The sequence below is a fragment of the Microplitis mediator genome, chromosome 9, assembly GCF_029852145.1.
Source record: "Microplitis mediator isolate UGA2020A chromosome 9, iyMicMedi2.1, whole genome shotgun sequence".
In the NCBI taxonomy this organism is placed as follows: Eukaryota; Metazoa; Arthropoda; class Insecta; order Hymenoptera; family Braconidae; genus Microplitis; species Microplitis mediator.
The window spans coordinates 22,194,980-22,213,459 of NC_079977.1; the positions used below are offsets into that span (position 1 = coordinate 22,194,980).

Genomic DNA, 18,480 nt, shown 5'->3' on the forward strand with positions numbered 1-18,480 from the left:
CACAGATGGCGCCACAGTTCAAATTTTTTGACCCAAGGTTGTTTTTAGTTGTTCCCACATTCACTCTGACTGAGTACGTGTTAAGGCTGTTAAGGAGTCGAGCTATTTTGCCGGTATAATAATATTTTCATTTTTTGTCTTTGTTTATTTTTTATTTCAGTTGGTCAATTATCTCTTGATTATTTGATTTTATTCAAAATTAATACTGAAATAACTAATTGTGTTTGGTTAGTGTCGAAGAGTGATTTATGATTGTGAGTATAGTAGAATAATTTTTGTTGCAATTAATTTTTTTATCTTCAATACTCTAACCTCTGAATAAATATTTATTTAAGCAAATTTTATTTGAACTTTTTAATCAAAAAAAGCAAATGCATTTTTTTTAATTCTTTATTTGTCGTAATGACAGGCAGTGTTTTCTTTTTTATAACAAAATTTTAGCTAATGCTAATTTTTATAAATTTATTAAAATAATTGAATACACAATTTTTTAAATTTCAAATTCAAAACCAGGAAATTTTTTTAATTTTAATTATTAATTTTTAAAAATATTTTTGGAAAATTATTTCCTGTGTGTTAGGCATTAAATTTCCTTTAAAATGAGTACCAACAAGTCTAGGTTTGCTTCCATTAATTTTTGACCGGAAATCAAATTTTTTTAAATTCCTAAAAATTAATTTATTTTCTAAACTATTAAAGTAACGACTTTCAGTCAACTTTCTGAAGGTTCTGCATAAAAAATCCTCTGGAATGAGTACCAACAAGCCTAGGTTTGCTTCAATAGATTTTTAACCGGAAATGAAAATTTTAGAAATTCTTTTATCTTCGAAGCTACTAGAGTTACGACTTCCGGTCAACTTCCTAGGGCTTCTGTATCAAAAATCCTCTGGAATGAGTACCAACAAGCCTAGTTTTGCTTTGATGGATTTTTAACCGGAAATAAAAATTTTAGAAATTCTTTTATCTTCGAAGCTACTAGCGTTACGACTTCCGGTCTACTTCCAAGGGGTTCTGTATCAAAAATCCTCTGGAATGAGTACCAACAAGCCTAGTTTTGTTTCAATAGATTTTTAACCGGAAATGAAAATTCTATAAATTCATTGATCTTAGAAACTACTAGAGTTACGACTTCCGGTCAACTTCTTAGGGGTTCAGTATCAAAAATCCTCTGGAATGAGTACCAACAAGCCTAGTTTTGTTTCAATAGATTTTTAACCGGAAATGAAAATTCTATAAATTCATTGATCTTAGAAACTACTAGAGTTACGACTTCCGGTCAACTTCCTAGGGGTTCTGTATCAAAAATCCTCTGGAAAGAGTACCAACAAGCCTAGTTTTGCTTCAATAGATTTTTAACCAGATTCAAATATATAAAAAATTATTTAAAATCAATTTTCCATGTAGGCTATTAAATTCATCGCTCTAATTCTAACTTTTAGATACTTTCGATCAAATTTCCTCTTGAATGAGAACCCACAACTGATAGCTACAAGATATAAGTATTAGTTCTATAAAAAATTTAATCAGTTGTATTTTCAACAGCTCGTGAATTAAAAATTTAAAAATTGCGCATTCAATTATAATATTAATTTTAAATTATCTGAAACTATCAACTCCGTTTAATAAATCGATTTATTTGTCACGATTCTTACTCGAACTAATTAACAGAACATTTGCACTAAAAGCATGAAGTTTACGTCTTTCATTTAGTTTTTTACGGCCTGTTTTTGGTCTAGCGGCAGTTGAGATTGGAACCAAAACTTCATCAGAACTTGAACTTGAATTTTTACCTCCCAAATCAGTTGTTATTTCTGACGATTTACTTTTAACCTTCGCTACATGAACAGCCGTGCTTGCAACTAGTCCAGTCTTGCGAAATTTATTCCGCGAGTCTTGCTTATTATTATTTATTTTTTGTGCTTTAGGTAATTTCGCTATTCCAAATAATTTTAGCCCATCCAATGAATCAGTTTTTTTAGGCGCTAGATTTTCAGCAGAATTAAAATTTTCAGTCTTATTACGTTTAGATTTTTTTTTATCACTAGATTTTTTTTCATCTGCTCTATCGCTTTTAGTCGTTGATTTTTTTGTCAATTTTTTTAATTTTTTTGCTTCTAATTTATTCGCATACTCTAGTGACTTTAATTTTTTTGAACATAATCTGCAACAAAAATTTTTTTTACTTTGTTACTAAAATTTCAATAGTTTGAGTCTTGCGTTGGCAACACTAGCCTTCGGATTTTGATGCCAATAGACTTCAAAAGCTTCTTTACTAAGTTTCTGATATTAATTTCTACTAAGCAAACTCAGAAAAGAGATTTTAACTTCTGTGTTGGTAGCAGTAGCCTTAGGCTGATAATGCCAACCTACTTTATAAGCTCATAAATTTATATCTATCGAGTCCAGTTATAATTTGGTGATATTCTTTACTTCGAGATCAGTAAAAAAAAAGTTGAAATCATGTGTTGGCAGCATTAGCCTAAGGCTCATGATGCCAACATCCATAAGAAGGTTTAAAAATTTTTGTATGGAATATTATTAAACTCCTTTCGTTACATTTTATCCCGCTATCAGCAGCAACAGTCTGGATTTCGTGTTGGCAGCACTGGCCTTAGGCTTGTGACGCCAACAAACATTAAAATTATTTATTACAACTTCTTGTGAAAAATTTCTATCATGCTAACAATGTACAAGAGTTTTAAGGTTATATTGGCAGCATTAGCCTATGGCTCATAATGCCAACATCCCTAGGAAGGCTTAAAAAATTTTGTATAGACTTTTATTAAACTTCTTTTGTTACATTTTATCCCAATATCAGCACTAACAGTTTAACTTTCGTGTTGGCAGCACTGGCCTTAGGCTTGTGACGCTAACAAATATTAAAATTCTTATTACAACTTCCGTTTAAAAATTTCTATCATGCTAACAAAGTAACAAGAGTTTTAAGGTTACTTTGGCAGCATTAGCCTAAGGCTTGCGATGCCAACACACCTTAGAAAGTGTAAAAAGTTATCTTTAGAGTTAAATTATAATTTTCTCATTATTCTTTAGCCCACTTTCAGTAAAAATAAATTTAATTATCGTGTTGGCAGCATTAGCCTAAGGCTCGTGATGCCCCTACACAATTTCCCACCTAAAATAATTAAAGAATAAAATAATTACTTGAGTACAGCTTCGCTCTCATTATTAGCCAACGAAAATTCAGACAGCTCACTATCAATTATATTTTTTTCAAATAAATTATCAACATCCTGATTCGTCAAGACACCTGTCGTCCATATTTGCTGCTTCAAAGACGTCAGTTTCATCTGTATCTCATTATTTCGTAAAAATACCGGCGATAGATGTCGTATCGATCTGAAAAATCAGTTACAACCTCTTCGCTAATTTAAAACTAAATTTCTGTCTAAACTAATGAGTTTACATAAAAATTACCCAGAATCATTTCTATAGGAAATTTAATTCTCTACAAATTTGGTCTGATATAATTTTATCGTATCTCTGATAGTTTATTCATAATTTAACTTTTAGTAACCCAGTTTCATTACCTAGGCCGAGGGCTTCGTAATCGCAATTTCACTGATTTGTCATCAAGTAAATCATCAAGAAATGGTGATGGATTCCCTCGTATTGGCAAGTCATCAGTTAATTTTTTGGTAGCAAACTCTGTCGTAATCGTAACCGCGGATTCTTTCCGTACTTTAGTTTCCTGGGTATTAAATTCATCCTCGATTAAATCGCAGCACATATCGCTCCCAGGATCCGTTGATGGTAAATCCAATGCCCGACGATTCTGTTAATGATTAATCATCAGTCAATCTATTAATCGATATAAAATCCCTTGAATAAATTACCATATGTTTTCTTTTAACGCGATGGCTCTCACGTAATTGAGCTTTCGATCGTATTTTTTTAAATTTATTAAGAGCTTGCGGTTTCGTAATCTGAGGAGACGGAGGTGGAACGCACATATATTTAGTTTGTTTTCGATCCTCGTAAAAATTATCATTTTCGTTATATATTTTGTTTAAATGAATTTTTTCTTCTTCTGAACTCTCGCTGTCGTCCCCCTCGTCGCTAAAAAATTTATTTATTTATTTAAAATCTCATAAACTATTCGCTGAGGGTCTTTCCCTACCTCGAGTAGTCTGTAAGATTTATATTCGTCGGCTCGTCGGCACTCGATCCTTCTTTGATCAGCCGTAATAATATTTTACTACGCAATTTTTCCTAAGAACAAAATATTCAAATTTATTGAACAAATTATTAGGAAAAATTAAATTTTCACCTTCATAGGATCGTCATCCGAAAAGTCTATAAGAGTTTCACAAAAGGCCTTTCCAATTTGTTCATAATCTTGAGCCGAAAAATGAGTTCCGCTGCGTGAACCTAATTTCGACCCGCCCATAGAAGCCTCCATTGTGTAGCTGTTCTGAATGCCCATCAGCCAAACGACAACGCGACTAGTGCCCTCTTTTCCCTTTTCGATATAAAACTTACAATTTTCGAATGAAAATTTATCCGCAGCATTTTTGTGTAGCATAAGCGGGAAAATTTGTTCAGCCAATTTTCCATAGCAATTTGCACGTTTGCTCTCACATCCGTAGATAAAAATATTGTGCTTTCGCGAGTGCGCATGCAAGTCGCAGTACATCGCGATCCCACATTCTTCCATCAGACGGCGAATCATCAGCTTCGTGTGCCAAACAGATGGATAACTTTCCCGCATTACTGTACGGTACTGACGATTCAAGTCTTTTCCACTCAGAGAGCATCTATTATTGCCGACAATCACGCCATCTGGATTCAACATCGGCACTAATTTGAAGATAAATCTCTCTCTTAGTTCCTGCAACATCAAAAACATTTAATTTTTATCTGTAAAACATCTTCCTGATAGTTAACCGCCAGTACAAAGCAAGAATCTTCATTTCTGGACGATGTTACCTCAACTTCGTCCGTCCGCCGACTGCCAGTTCTCTTACCCCCACTACTCCGCCTCAATCCCCTCTTACCTTGCGCTAGCGGTCCCCTTCCACTCGGCTGCCAATAAATAAAATAAAGGCGTAACTAAAATGAACTTACTCGTGCCTGATTTGATTCGCCAGTCAAAAAATCAATTATTCCTTTCATCATCCAACTTGAAGGAGTCTCACCAGGATGTACACGTGCCGTTATAACAATACCCTTCTTTTTTTTACCCTCATCATTATTATTTGGTGCTGTTATTGTCAAGTAATGAACACAATTACCCGCCAGTGTACGACAAAGGAGCCGTAGTTTTGTGAACTTTATTTTAACAGGATCGCTAGATAATTTTGACAAATATTCCTGCAAATCGCTGTACGTGTATGGATAACAATGTGCTAAATAAACCGTGTCCTGGTCATGTGGGAAAGTTATATTGAAAGTTAATGTGTGTTTTTCACGTTCTTCATCCCTAGACATGATAAAAATTTATATAAAAGTCATCGTAATTTTTTTTTCATGACTTTACTGAACTTACGACGAGTCATTTTTGTAGTAACTTATATTTTCGCCGCAGCGCCTCCATCCTACGGCATGAAGATTTGCGTCTTTAAGGGAATACAGCAACGGTTTGAGTCCTTCATTATAAAGGCTGTCTTCTTTGCAGAAATTAACTATTGACAGTCGATAAATCGTACGACTGCGAGTATTAGAAATTCTAAAGTAAAACCACTGCATGTGACGTTGAGTGTAGAGATCTTTGCGTAAATATAATTGGTAATAAGTATCAGTTATTTTAATAACTTTTCCTAGATTACCAGACTCGAAACGTGATTCAAATTGTAAATCATTATTGTCATCAATGTCAACTAGATATGATGATACTGAATCGATTGACGTACCACCGATACAAGATCTACTAAACTGTAAAATAATTATTGATTTAAAAACTACATCGTTTTTCGTTTATCTGACTAAAATTTTGATACCCGGGAAAAACAGTCAGATATATGTATAAATATGATCAGATATAAAATCAAAAATGATCTTATATGATCATGGATGAGTTTCAGCCTGATTCAGTATAAATGTTCAGATAAGGTCATATATGATCATATTTACTTATCTGGAACTATAGATGGTCATATATGAGCACATGGGACCATATATATGATCATATATTAATTATATAAGGTCATATATGATCATATTTAGTTATTTGGAACTACAGATGGACATATATAATCATATGTAACCATATATATGATAGAATATAGTTATATATGATCATATATGAAGTTATATGGCTGTATCTGATTATAGATGGTCATATGTTGATCATATAAGGTCATATATGATCATATTTAGTTATTTAGAACTATAGATGGTCATATATGAGCATATGGGATCATATATATGATCATATATTAATCATATAAGGTCACATATGATCATATTTAGTTATTTGGAATTACAGATGGTTATATATGAGCATATGTAACCATATATATGATAAACTCTAGTTGCATATGATCATATATAATGTTATATGGTTGTATCTGATTATCTATGATCATATAAGGTCATATATGATCATAATTAGTTATTTGAAACTATAGATTGTCATATGTAACCATATATGATAGAATCTAGTTATATATGATCGTATATTGGTCATATAAGGTCAGATATGATCATATTTAGTTATTTGTAACTATAGATGGTCATATATGAGCATAAGTAACCATATATATGATAAAATCCAGTCATATATGATCATATATGATTATATTTTGTTCCATATGATATAATTTAGTAATATATAAGTATATCTGGCTATATATGCTCCTATCTGGTTCTATGTGATTGTATATAATCATATATGATCACATAAGGTCATATGTGAGTATTTCTGATTATATATGACCATAAATACTTCTATACGGTTACATCTGATGATATTTTGTTTTATACGGTAATATCTGATTATTTTTTCTCACGAGTATCGATTAATAAAATTTAATAATTAGATTAGATGTAATTTATTGTTATTAAATAATACGCACATAATTAGTAACACTTGTCGGACAATAATTAAATATAACAGTACCAAATTCATCGCTAACTGGTTTAGGTTTAGGTTCACGATTAGTTGGTATATAATACGGCTCTGGTATTGGTGGAATGTAATCAATATGCCGTATTCGTTCAGCTACAACCTTATAATAACCAATAAAATAATTATTGTATAAACATTAATATCAAAACTTTTTTTTTCCATGAAAAAAAAAATATTTTGGATAATCCAAAAGTGCCCCGGCTTGAAAAATCCGATAGATTCTTATAGCTGTATGTATAAGGCCCTATAGGAGAGAGGTACTGCTATTGTAACACTCAATAAAGAACTATTAAAAAAACTAAAAATTCTTATTATTATTTTTTTAACTTATCCAAAATAGTAAGTCATTGATTAGATCAAAGTTTCAGTTATTAATTTTGTTCCGATATAAAAATATTGAGAATTGTTGAAAATACGCGCGAAAACTTTTTTTTGTACGCTTCACAATTTTTTTAATAGCAAATTTGCTTTCTAATGTTATAATGTGAGACTAGTATTAATACTTTAAGAGACATATCAAGAGTATTGTATAATCGAATTTTATATCAATTTACTGATTTTTGTTATTGTAATTAGATTTTTATTAACGATTTAGCGTGAGCGTCAATTGTAGCACTTGAACGATTAGCAATTGTAACACTCAGAGTCGAATATGGGATCTGCGCAAACTGGATGCGCCATAAATCTACTCTGGGATAGTGTAATTTTTTGATTGTTTCAATATTTATAAATGTTTAATAATTTATATTAAAGATCCAAATATATGTGATACTATAAGTTCAAATACTTGACTTTGAGTTAATAAAGTATAATAGTATGTATTAAGACTGAATAATAAAAGCAATTTGATGAAAAATATCTATTTCGTTCCGTGTTACAATTGCCCCTGCACTGAGTTACAATTGCAACCCATGCGCGCCGCCATCTTGGTCCCTGACTTTAGTTAAATAAATTGATTTTTTACTAAGTTAACATTGACTTTTTACTAATTAACTAAGTCAGTCACATAAAAGATACTATCAGATAACTTTCTGACAGTTTTTAAGTTTACTATTTTAAAAAAAACAAATGACATTAAAAAAATAAAATTTTTTGTTACAATTGCAGCACCTCTCCCGCATGAAAAAACTTTATATGTGAAAACATATATGATAGAATATATGAATATTATAATGTGATATATTGTACAATATATAAAATAGTATTTATATTTTTGCCGTATTAATATATGATAATATATTGAAAAAAAATATATTGCTAAAATATATTATCAATATATTTATCAATATATGACTTTTTATGTATGTTTTACATATATATTTTAATATATCTTCTTTATATTGATATATTATATTGAAAGTAGTATATTAATTAATATATAGTATTTTTTATATTTTTTATATATGTTTTCCAATATATTGCAAAATATATGGTTTCCAATATATTGTAAAATATATGGCACTTTTTTTACTTTTCTTAGGTTATTGCCAGTAAATATAAGGTCAATGAAAAGAAGGAGAAGAAATAATGAATTTGACTTTTTTTTTGTGGAATTGTGTAGAAATTGAAAAAGTATATTAAAAAATAAAATTTTCAATATATTGCGAAAAATATAAGTTTTGATATACTGGAAAAATATAATTCCAATATACCGCGAACCATATATTTAATCATATAAATTCTTTCATATATAATCAATTATATAGAGACCATATACCACTAATTATATGAGTCAAAATATATGGATATATATATCAAGTTTATTATATTATACTTATAAATTATATATATACTATCCATATATGATAAGAATATATTGAGCATTATATGAGATAATATATATAGAAAAATACAAAACATTATATACAAGTAAATATATTATGATAATTATATAATCCAATATATGTAAAAAACATATATTTTTCAATATTGATATTTTTGCCGCTATATATTTATCACATATTCACCATATGTTTTTTTATATACTTTTAACAATATATAGCTTTTCCATGCGGGCTCCTCTACTTAACTATATCACTTCTCATAGAACTCATTCATTCTTATAAAATCTCTATAGGAATTCATGAGAATCTTTTGGATTTTATGAGACTTTCTAAACAGGGGCACGTTTGAACGCTCATGTTATATTTTTGAAAGTTAGATTTACAAAAAATTCAAGTTTTGGTGGTTGACTTAAGAGTCAATGCACAAAATAATAAGAAAATTATGTCAAATAGTGCAGTATAGCATGGGTCTACAGTAGAGTTTTTGCTATTTGAAACAGGGGTGAGTCCCACTTCTAAACAATTACCATCAAAAGAGTGTAGAGATAATTAAATGTGAGTGAATAATTCGAAAATAATAGATCGATCGTAGCACCATCAGCGTTTTCACGCTTGAGGTGTGCAATAAAAATTTTTCGCTGGCATTTATTGAATTTTATTTTGCATATGTGTTTTAGCTTTTTAATCTTCATATTAAGGCTCAGACACAAATGCAGAAACAAAATCCAACTAAATTAAATAAATTTGTATTATTTTTTTTTACAAACTTTACACTCAGTTGGCCAACGTGGTTCCTGCGCCACTACATCCGTCAATTGAACGTCAACTTCACGATACTTGTATACACTCGTTGTTATTGGCAACACTGAATCTAAATCACGTCTTATTATTCCAAAACGGTCTTGAATACATTCCGATGATATAAGACCTCCTGTAAATAAATTTTTTAATTTTACATTTAATTTCACTTCTACACATAAAAAAATGCTGATTTTAATGCCGATCATAAAAAAAATCTTTTTTACACTAAAAATTTCTAGCGTATTTTTAAAAAATTATTCACCAGCATTTTCTTCGGCAGTCTTGGATTCAAAGTATTCTTGCATTATATCTTCATATTTATAATTTCTATAATTTTTCATTACCTCAAAAATTATTTTAAAAATTTATTTAATATTCTGCCCATTGTAAATTAATATATTTTATTTTTTTCTCATGAAAAATTATCGCTGATTTAAATCATATTTATTTAGAGCAATTACCTGGTATAGGATGAACCGGAAATAAGGCAGCTTGTAATAATTGAACTTGACTATTTAGAAAATCCATTTATTACCCATATTTTCACGTGATGAAATTTTTTAATCCGTCCGAACTCTTATTTCATGTTTACTATTTTATGTAACCGCGTATTGATCAATCAGTTTACTTCACTCTGTCTAACAACGTACGTAGTGATACTTAATGTCGGTTCTATATTACAAATTTTCATCTAAACTTTACTAGAAATTGATAAAATTTTGCATTTAATATAAATTCGCTATGAAAAAATAAATACGTCCGCCATTTTGTGTCACCTGGAATTTTTAAACGGCTGTAATAAATTTAATTAGACTGATTAATTTTTTTTGTAATTTTTTTTTGACGTAACAAAAGTGAACGAAGAGAATCTAACGATTTTTTAACGAATTTATTATTTTTGAAATTTAATTAAAGCGAAATTAAATTTTTTTTAATTTTTGAGGTTAGAAAAAATTTTTTAACCGAATTTTTTTTTAATTTCTTTTAGTAATTTTGATAAAAATAAATAAACAAAAGATGGGTCGAATTGTAACAGTCGCCGTAAGTACTTTGAACCAGTGGTCGATGGATTTTGACGGTAACTTACGTCGAATATTAGAAAGCATTGAAAAAGCTAAATTGGCTGGTGCCAAATTTCGCAGTGGACCTGAATTAGAAATAACGTGAGTAATAAATTACTTGTTTTTATAGTAATAATAATAAAAATAATTGGACAATTTGAAAAAAAAAAAAAAAAATTTACAGAGGATACAATTGCGAGGATCATTTTTTTGAAAGTGATACTCGGTATCACAGTTGGCAAGTATTGGCGACACTATTGTCGTCGAGTGTTTGCAAAGATATTATTGTCGATGTTGGAATGCCAGTGATGCATAAAAATGTAACATATAATTGCCGTATTGCATTTTTGAATTCACGTATTTTATTGATACGCCCAAAAATGCAAATGTGTGACACTATGATGTATCGTGAGAGCAGATGGTTTTCTCCATGGACCAAAGTTAGTAAAATAATTGACTCACTTGGGTAAAAATAATCAGATATTGTCATATATGATCATATCTAGTCAAGTATTATCACATATATGCTCTTATATGATCGTGTATGATTATATATGACATCAAAAATTATAATATTTATTTGTATCTGATCAGATACTAGTGATTGTATATGATCATATATGAATATTTTATTCTGAGTTATCACATATTATCAGATAGGACTATTATTTTTATTTGATCAGGTATAAGTGGTCACATATAATCACATATGATCAGATAAAGACATTTTTTATATTCGATTCGAAATGAGCGGTCATTTATAGTCACATTTGATCATATTCAATCAGATAATACCTTTTCTTGTATCTGATCATATATTGGTGATCATATATAGTCACATATGATCATATCTGGTCAAGTATTATCAGGTATATGCTCTTTTATGATTCTGTATGATTATGTATGACATCGAATATTATCATATTTATTTGTATCTGATCAGATACTAGTGATTGTATGTGATCATATATGAATATTTTATTCTGAGTTATCACATATTATCAGATACGACTATTATTTTTATTTGATCAGGTATAAGTGGTCACGTATAATCGCATATGATCAGATAGAGACATTTTTTGTATTTAAATAGAAATCGGTGGTCATATATAGTCACATATGATCATATTAGATCAGATAATACCTTTTCTTGTATCTGATCAGATACTAGTAGTCATATATAGTCACAAATGATCATATCAGATCAGATAATACCTTTTCTTGTATCTGACCAGATATTAGTAGCCATATATAGTCACATATGATCATATTAGATCAGATAATACCTTATCTTGTATTTGATCAGAAACTAGTAGTCATATATCATCACATATGATCATATCAGATCAGATAATATCTTTTCTTGTATCTGATCAAATATTGGTGGTCATATATATAGTCACATATGATCATATTAGACCAGATAATACCATTTCTTGTATCTGATCAGATATTAGTCGTCATACATAGTTACATATGATCAGATAGGGCAATTTTTTGTATCTAATGAGAAATAAGTGGTCATATATAGTCACATATGAACACATTCAATCAGATAATACCATTTCATGTATCTGATCAGATACTAGTGGTCATATATTATCATATACAAGAATTTCCTCATTGAAATCATGCAAAATTATAATGTTACAGGAACGAACTGTTGAAGATTACTTTCTACCTCTTATAATAACTCAAATTACCGGTCAAACAGTCGTACCGATAGGTGACGCCGTGATATCGACACGTGACACGTGTATCGGGTTTGAAATATGCGAAGAGCTATGGCATCCGGCGTCAAATCACATCAATATGTCACTAGACGGCGTTGAAATAATATCTAATTCCAGTGGTTCTGTTTTTATAATACGTAAAGCCTATATAATAACCGATCGTGTTAAATCGGCAACCGCAAAATCTGGTGGCGTGTATATGTACAGCAATTTACGTGGCTGTGATGGTGGCCGCATGTTTTTCAATGGCTCGTCATCGATTTCTATGAACGGGGAAATTATAAGCGCAGGTAAACAATTTTCGCTCGCTGAAGTCGAAGTTACTGTCGCAACAATCGATCTTGAGGATATAAGGTTTGGATTATCAATGAATAAGATGTCTCGCTTGAGGATTATAACGAATTAACTGATTTGAATATTTTAGAACCTACAGAAACAATATTCGCTCCCGTACACATTCGGCCGCCCGCAGCAGTCCGTATCCAAGAGTTAAAATAGACTTTTCATTGTCAGCCGATGAAGTTGTTTTCAAACTGACCAACGAACCAATGGAGTTTGGAACCGGGAATAAAAGTCTCGAGGACAATTTCAAGTTTCATTCCGCTGATGAAGAAATTTCAATGGCGCCCGCGTGCTGGATGTGGGATTATTTGAGACGTTCTTGCCAGGGAGGATTTTTTTTACCTCTCAGTGGTGGCGTTGATTCGTCATCGACTGCTTGCTTAGTTTATTCCATGTGTAATATGATTGTTGACGCTATCGAAAATGGAGGTATTTCCAAAAACAAAATATCCATCAGAGATTTGAACCCAGAACCTTTTGAACAGGAAATAAATTTATTTAATAATATTTACAGACAATCAAGTTCTGGCAGATGTACAGAAAATAGTCGGCGACTATGAATACGTACCCAAAGATCCAAAGCAACTCTGCAACACCTTATTGGTCACGTGTTACATGGGTACGGAAAATTCCAGCGCCGAAACAAAAGTCCGTGCCAGTGAATTAGCCGCCCAAATAGGATCGTATCATCACAACATAGTAATCGATGCCGCAGTTTCTGCGGTCCTTGGAATATTCCAACAGATTTCAAAGCTGACCCCCCGATTCCGAGTCCATGGCGGCTCGCCCAGAGAAAATTTGGCCTTGCAAAATGTTCAGGCACGTTTGCGTATGGTGATATCGTATTTGCTGGCCCAGTTGATGCTCTGGGTACGCGGGCGACCTGGTGGTCTGCTCGTCCTAGGCTCCAGCAATGTCGATGAATCACTCAGAGGTTATTTCACAAAATACGACTGCAGTAGCGCGGACATTAATCCCATTGGTGGAATTTCCAAAGAAGATTTAAAAAAGTTCATAGTGTACTTTGGTAAAAAATATAATTTAACGGCTTTGGAGGGAATTATCAAGGCCCCAGCTACTGCTGAGCTCGAGCCACTGATGGATGGACAGCTGGCACAACTTGATGAGATTGATATGGGCATGACCTACTCGGAGCTGTCGACTTATGGAAAATTGAGAAAAATCCATTGCGCTGGTCCATTTTCGATGTTTTGCAAATTGGTTCCACTTTGGAACAATTGTACACCTAAAGAAGTTGCTGATAAGGTATATTTAATTTACTTATATTATATTATTACGAGTCGGAAGTAATGAGCTCGGAAAAGTTGTTAAAGTATAATACTATTTCTGATTTTAGTATTACCCTCGCGGTTTTGGAAATACCGAAATAATACCGGAATTATACGGTATAAATACTGCATAAATATGATATTATTCAAATTATTTTGACCAGTTTTTTTGCCGCATTACTACCAAAAATTTACTAAAAAAATTCAGAATATTTACGGTAATAAAACAGAAAAAATACGGTATTTTAACAGCATTAAAACCGTAATTATACAGCATATTTTCGGCATTTTTGCAGCATTAAACCGTTCTACCTGGAACAAAAATTATATATAATTATATAAAATTTTATTTAATTATATATAATTATATATAAAATTATAAAGTTATATGTACAATAACTGTCATGAAAAAAAAAAAAAAAAAAAACCCGCCATCTCGTGGGCTCGATCCCGAGTCCTAATGATTTAAAGCCTGATCTGTTAACCATTATGCCAAATCGCTTATTCGAAAGTTGATACTAATTGTATTTATATCTATACAAACAAACTTAAGAAAATTGAAAACCTCAATTTTCCCGAATTCTTATTTTCACTTACATTCTTTTGTTTCAATAAGAAATGTGTGAACTAATAGAATAAAATATAAAATTTTACACTTTGCACATTTTCGATGATTTTAACCGCAGAAGTAAATATAAAATAAAACCAAATTTTTTACAATTTTTCATTATATCAGGATAAATCTGGCAAAATCGCAGGATATCTACGGTATAATTACCAAAAAAATACGATTTTATTATTATAAAATTATCGCATTATTGCGGTATTTATATGGCATTTTTTCGGTAAAAGTTCGGCATTTTTATAGTTTTTTTACGGCATTTGTTTGGTAAAAGTTCGGCATTTTTATAGTAATTTTACTATAATAATCTGGTAACTCTACAGTATAAGTACAGAAAAAAAACTGGCCAATATAACCATATTATTACCAAATTATTACGGTAAATTTACGGCATGTGTATAAATGCCGAAAATTTACGGCATTTTTACGGCATTCGCAAAACCGCGAGGGTAGTCGTAAATAATTTTTTAAATACATGGGTAATAATAATCAAACATAATTAAATGAAAAAAAATGACTTTATTTTATTTAATATGATGATAGAAAACAGTATATAATATTGTATGGTCATGTATGACGGAATATAATTATTAGGGTGCTTCATTTCGGAGCCAGATTTTTTTTTTTAAGTGCATGTGGAAAAAACCTTTGTTCAACACAAAAAAACAAATTTTTCGCGCATGAAAAAAATTCTATGTCGATTATAGACCTAGCTCATTGAAAAATTCGATTTTCCCATTTAAATAACATGGGAAAAATTTTTTTTTTAGCTTTAAGTATTTTTAACCTCGTTAACAAATCAATAGATCAAATAGACTAAAGCATGCTTTTGTAGGAAATTGAACGCTCTACAAAAAAGGTCTCTTATCATTTTTCGATAAATCCATCTATTCAAAAGTTATTAGAGCTCGAAGTAAAGTTGGAGACCTTTTTACTTTTCCGGTGAAACTATCAGACTTATCATAAAATTTTATGAGGTCTTTTTTGTTAACAATTTTATTCTCTACAAATTATTATCAGTAAAATTTTTCAAAATTCTGCATCGGTTTCTAGTTATTTTCATTTTAATTTCAAGCTCTGGAAAAAGTGGTTCTGATCGATTTCAAAAGCTCGACATTGAAATGAAAAAATTGCTTTTATTATTCAGTCTTAATAAATACTATTATACTTTATTAACTCTTAAAGTCAAGTATTTGAACTTATAGTACCACATATATTGGGATCTTTAATATAAATTATTAAACATTTATAAATATTGAAACAATCAAAAAATTACACTATCCCAGAGTAGATTTATGGCGCATCCAGTTTGCGCAGATCCCATACACGACTCTGAGTGTTACAATTGCTAATCGTTCAAGTGCTACAATTGACGCTCACGCTAAATCGTTAATAAAAATCTAATTACAATAACAAAAATCAGTAAATTGATTTAAAATTCGATTATACAATACTCTTGATATGTCTCTTAAAGTATTAATACTAGTCTCACATTATAACATTAGAAAACAAATTTGCTATTAAAAAAATTGTGAAGCGTACAAAAAAAAGTTTTCACGCGTATTTTCAACAATTCTCAATATTTTTATATCGGAACAAATTTAATAACTGAAGCTTCCCTAGCAGACCTGAGTTACCGTAAATTCACGGTATTTTCACCGTAAATCTACCGTAGAATACCGTAAAATTCGAGTAGATTTACCGTAAATTACAGTAAATCCACCGTAAATTACGGTAAATCCACCGTAATTTACGGTAAATCGGTACTTTACGGTGGATTACCGTAAATTACGGCGGGTATACCGTAAATTTAACGTCGAATACGATAAATCTACTCCCTAGCGGATCCGAATTACGGTAAATACAGTAATTTACCGTAATTTACGGTGCCTAGCAGAATTACCGTAAATTACGGCAATTTGCCGTAGATTTTCGTAATTTACCGTAGATTGCCGTAATTTACGGTAATTCTGCTAGGCACCGTAAATTACGGTAAATTACGGTAAATCACTGTATATACCATACAGGGATGGGCAAAATAGGATTTAATAAATACTGAGTATTTAAGTAAAATTTGACTTGAAACCCAAATTAATTATTGGTACGTGTCTAAAAAATACTTATCCTCAGAAACAGAAAAAGTACTAAATAGTTTGTAACTTAGTATTTAAGATGATTTATCTATACTAAATACATTGTACTTGGTACTTGAAAGTTAAAGTAAGTACTAAAGACTATTGTACTTTTTACTTAAATTTGATATAAGTACTAAGCATAATTGTAAGTAGAACTTATAATTGCCACAGTATTTATTAAAAAAAAAATTTTTACTTATTCTATCACTACCAGAACTTTACATACGACGATTGAGACTTAAAATTATAATTTTTAAATATACTATTGCACTCCTAAGATTTTAATAATCAAATTTATTAATTAGATGATATTAATATATTATTGTCAAATTTATACTGTTTAGTTCAAATAAGTGCGCGCGTACAGTTTACGTTTCAGCTTCAAGCAATAATCTAATCAATCATTTTTATATACCCGTGCAAAAATGATTATATGAAATTTTATAACATCATTTCTTTACGGGTTCTTAAAAAAAAAAAAACTTTTTTCTATTGAGATAAAATTTTAAATAAAAAGTTCTTTCAGAGTTAAAAAGTTGAATCGTTTCAATTTATTATTGGCTTAACTTCTATCAATCAAAAAAATACTCTCGGAGTTTTTAATTATTTTTTGTTAGAAATACCAATGATCTAGTACTTAAATGCAACTTATAATCTCAGTACAAATGTACTTAGTACTTGAACCGTTCTATGAGTACAAAAGTATTCTCATTTAGTTGAATAATCAAATACTAAATACTATTGTATTTAGTACTAGGAAAAATTAAAAGTATCAAGTATAAAAGTATTTGTAATTAGATAATAAATAAAATACTAAGTACTTCGGTATGTCGTACTTAGTACTTGTTCGAAATACTAATTACTTACATATTTTTACTCTACAAAAAAAAAATTATTATATATCAAAGTATTTATTACTTAATTAGTACTTAAAATACAAATGTACTTAAGTATGCCCATCACTGATACCATAATTCGGATCCGCTAGGGCCATAAAAAAATTCTGGTGGATTACCGAATTACCGTAATTTACGGTGGATTACCGTATTTCCGTATTTTACGGTAAATCCACCGTAATTTACGGTAAATCGGTATTTTACGGTGGGTTTACCGTAATTCACCGTAATTTGGGTCCATTAGGGTTTGATCTAATCAATGACTTACTATTTTGGATAAGTTAAAAAAATAATAATAAGAATTGTTAGTTTTTTAAATAGTTTTTTATTGAGTGTTACAATTGCAGCAGCTCTCCCCTATGATAAGATGTGCTCTCATATGATAATATATGTTCGTGTATGATAAAATGTGATTACATATGATGAAATAAGACCATATATAAGACTGCATTGTGAAATATGACAATATATTAATTCCAAGCTGATCTGATAGATTTTATTTATTTTAGGTTAAACATTTTTATCGTTGCTACGCAATAAATCGTCACAAAATGACAATACTGACGCCATCTTGTCACATCGAATCTTATTCGCCGGACGACAACCGTTACGATCATCGTCCATTTCTTTACAATCACACATGGAAATGGCAATTTGACGCCATTGACAAACAAGTATTATAAATTTATAAATTATTGTTAATAATCACTTATATATATATATATATATA

At 30.4% G+C, this 18,480-nt stretch overlaps 2 protein-coding genes across 3 annotated transcripts; one reads left to right on the top strand and one right to left on the bottom strand.

Moving 5' to 3' along the window:
* Nucleotides 1–69: 69 nt before the first annotated feature.
* On the top strand, nt 70–18,477 carry LOC130675139 (glutamine-dependent NAD(+) synthetase). 2 transcript variants are annotated; one of them, XM_057480650.1, is made up of 7 exons: nt 70–254; nt 10,661–10,835; nt 10,918–11,173; nt 12,387–12,820; nt 12,891–13,237; nt 13,323–14,074; nt 18,260–18,477. In XM_057480650.1, exons 2-7 carry the CDS (start codon nt 10,690–10,692, stop codon nt 18,431–18,433), a joined length of 2,109 nt encoding a protein of 702 aa, XP_057336633.1. In that variant the 5' UTR covers nt 70–254; nt 10,661–10,689; the 3' UTR covers nt 18,434–18,477. The 2 variants fall into 2 exon arrangements, with proteins under 2 accessions (XP_057336633.1, XP_057336634.1); XM_057480651.1 differs by having other exon boundaries at nt 78–113.
* On the bottom strand, nt 415–9,977 carry LOC130674260 (cytosolic carboxypeptidase 2-like). Its single transcript, XM_057479528.1, has 11 exons — nt 9,935–9,977; nt 9,639–9,802; nt 7,035–7,187; nt 5,507–5,892; nt 5,086–5,440; nt 4,289–4,849; nt 4,139–4,230; nt 3,855–4,077; nt 3,549–3,793; nt 3,163–3,357; nt 415–2,161 (listed from the first exon to the last, which is right to left on the bottom strand). Exons 1-11 carry the CDS (start codon nt 9,975–9,977, stop codon nt 1,633–1,635), a joined length of 2,946 nt encoding a protein of 981 aa, XP_057335511.1. The 3' UTR covers nt 415–1,632.
* Nucleotides 18,478–18,480: the final 3 nt, after the last annotated feature.